This window comes from Gavialis gangeticus, unplaced genomic scaffold (genome assembly GCF_001723915.1).
Source record: "Gavialis gangeticus isolate Ggan-Ray unplaced genomic scaffold, GavGan_comp1, whole genome shotgun sequence".
Lineage (NCBI taxonomy): Eukaryota > Metazoa > Chordata > Crocodylia > Gavialidae > Gavialis > Gavialis gangeticus.
In genome coordinates this window covers 16,117,851-16,120,612 of record NW_017729006.1, presented here as the reverse complement: position 1 = coordinate 16,120,612, position 2,762 = coordinate 16,117,851, and the positions used below count along the sequence as shown (strand labels likewise).

Here is a 2,762-nt window from a genome sequence, read left to right as displayed (position 1 = left end):
GGCGGCCGCGGCCCCGGATCCGCTGTCGGCCGGGCGGGCTCCCGGCGCCGCGTTGGAGGCGGAGACGGTGACGATGGCGGGGCCCCGGCCGGCCTTCTCCTTCCGCTTCTTCTTGTCCCTCTTGGCGAAGAAGTCGTCCAGGCTCCGCGCCTCGGTCTCGGCCATGGCGGCGGCGACGGCTGGAACCGGTTGCGGCCGGTCGGGCGGGCTCGGCCCTGCCTCACGCGCCCCGCTGGGCTGGGGGCGGCGGTTGGCGGGAGGGACCAACAGGTGAGCGCTCCCGGCGGCCGCTCTTCTTTCCTCCCCCCTGCGGGAGGCGGATGGAACCGTCCAACGGCTGCAGCCGACCGGCACGTCCCACCCCAAGCTCTGAGGGCAGGCGGCTTCCGCTCTCCACGTTGGTGGCCGCCGCTTGACACAGCCGAGGAGAGGAAGGGGTTGGGGGGTTGGTTGAGAGGTCAAAAAAAAAAGGGGGGGGGCTACTCTGCCTCCACGCAACGCAATATGACAGTGGGCGCATGCGCCGCCCCTCGCTGACCAATGGCAGGGCGAGGAGGACACTTCCTCCGACCAATAGAAAGCCTCGGATGGGGGACTTGCAGGGGGTGGTGCGTCATAGTGCGCGAGGGTTGCGTAGGAGGTAGGTAGCCCTGTGATAGGCGCAGCTGGGGCAGTCAAGGTTGGCTGAGTCTAATTGTCTCCTCCCATCCCTCTCCTTCCCCGCGGTCAGGGGTGGAGTACATGCGCGCGCAGGTCGGCGGGGTCACGAGGCGTCTAGTTGCGACGTCGTTCTGGTGCAGGGGTGGGGTGGTGTGGGGCTTTGCTCTACTGCTCCTGGGTCCGGCCCGGGTGACCTGGGGCCTGGCGGGGGATGCGCCCCCCCTTAAAGTTCTGAAGCGTTAGAGTGGCGGGCGGCCGTTGGATTGGGCGGGGCTCCTGAGCCTGATTTGCATATTCCATTGCGTGATGGAATGTAGGGCGCAGAACTCCTCTGGAGCAGCGTGAGGTGCGCAGCATCTTTAGGGTGGCTATCATAGAGGACCGTCCTTTAAGAGAAAAAGAGAGGACGTAAAGACGTAGGGTTTTGTATCCATAGAAGACAGAGTAGTAGAAAACCGAAATGTCCTCCTGTGATGGCCACTTATTGACAAAATTTTGGTCCCACAACACACCAGAGATCTGCTGCTTTGGAGCAGGCTCGATTGAATCTGCACATGAGCTGAGGCACACTGCACTGCATAGCGTGTTGTATAAGTGGTGAAATGCACAGAAAGTGGCAGGGGGGGTGCTTTTGAATCAAAACACCTTTTATGTGTGGTTTTTTGTTCAAAAGTGTGCCACCGCCATTTTCTCAGTGCTGACACACATTTCACAGCTTATACAACTGCAGGCATCACATCACCAAAGGTGCTCTTCAGAGCACTGGGAGCTGCAGCACTTGCATGTGTATAAATGCCCTGTCAGATGGAAAGGAGGATATTGACAACGTGAGCCTAGGGAGGGCAAAGTGAGGTGTTGCATGTTAGACCCTGCTAAGAGTGCTTAAAACAGGAGTGTCCACTTATTCAGTTGTGCTAAGTGCCTGAGCATTTCAGTCTTCCGCCCCTTCAGGCCAGGCTTAACTAAGGGGTATGCTATACAGCTCCTGTTATGATAGCTGCAGCCTGCTCTGTGGTCTCCATTTGTAGTCCTCCAGCATCCCAGGATGGACCACTTCAAGCTCCAACTCCCTCAAGCAGGGCTAGGACCCAGGGGTTCCTATGCACGTGCAGCAAGGCTGTTCCCACATGCTCTAATTACAGTGTGTTGGCGCAGACTTGATTAATTGTGGTAATTACTGTGCTCCAGCTGAGGCCAGAGTTGCATGTATCAGCATCCCCATGCTGGAAGATGACTGCAGGGGTGCTTTAACAAGCTTTAGTTAAAGTGCCCCTGCCACCACTTTCAGTGTGGGGATGCTGATACACGTGACACTGGCAATTTAATTAGAATGGCTCTCAGACCTGCTCTAACTAAATCCCCCCCCTCACCCCTGCTGCCACTCCTGAAGCACATGTATAAATGCCTCAAGTGCCCTGGCTCCTAGCCATATCCCTGCTTGCCAACCTGCTAATGGCAAGTCCAAGCTGTGCAGGTGAGAAATGTTTTAACCTTTGATACATGACTGCTTATTACAGGTTGTTACTTTAACACCACTTCACGTTCCACAGATTTAGTGTGGTCTAAGTGTAATGTGTAGTTTCACCCTGCAGTCATTCAGTCCCTGTCTGTTGTCCCAGGCTTACAGGATAAGTACTAATAATTTACGCTGGGACATTATCAAGTACATATGAATAGTAATCCAGGTATTGCATCATTGATTCAGTGGCAGAAAAGGAGCAGTGCATTCAGTCAGCCATTCACTTAACCCTGATTAGTAGGGCCTTGTGTGTACATACATACCAAGGCCACAATATCCTGGGGACGAACAGGGGCACAACATGTTCAAGGACACAAATACAACCTGTGTTCCTAGCTTAAATGTGAAATGCTACATATTCTAGTGAAGAAGGGTGTGTGTATTAAGGGAACAGCCCTGGAATTCAAACAAGGAGCCCTTGTTATAAGTAGCTTAATAAAGACCAGATGCATTGTGGCATGATGCCATTTAAGATTACCATTTATATAACATTATATGTAGTCACTGAGGTACCAAATCTATCCATATGGAGCTTGGGGAAGAGTTGAGGCCTAAAATATTGGATTAGAGCTGCTGCTGTTAC

General features: G+C 53.9%; 1 protein-coding gene across 1 annotated transcript in view; it reads right to left on the bottom strand.

Moving 5' to 3' along the window:
• Positions 1–464, bottom strand: part of CDV3 (CDV3 homolog) — a 23,383-nt gene extending 22,919 nt beyond the window's left edge. The window contains exon 1 of the mRNA XM_019508711.1: positions 7–464. Within this exon, the coding sequence (XP_019364256.1) occupies positions 7–165 (159 nt within the window). The 5' untranslated portion in view covers positions 166–464. The remainder of the gene's footprint in view (positions 1–6) is intronic.
• Between the last annotated feature and the right edge of the window lie 2,298 nt (positions 465–2,762).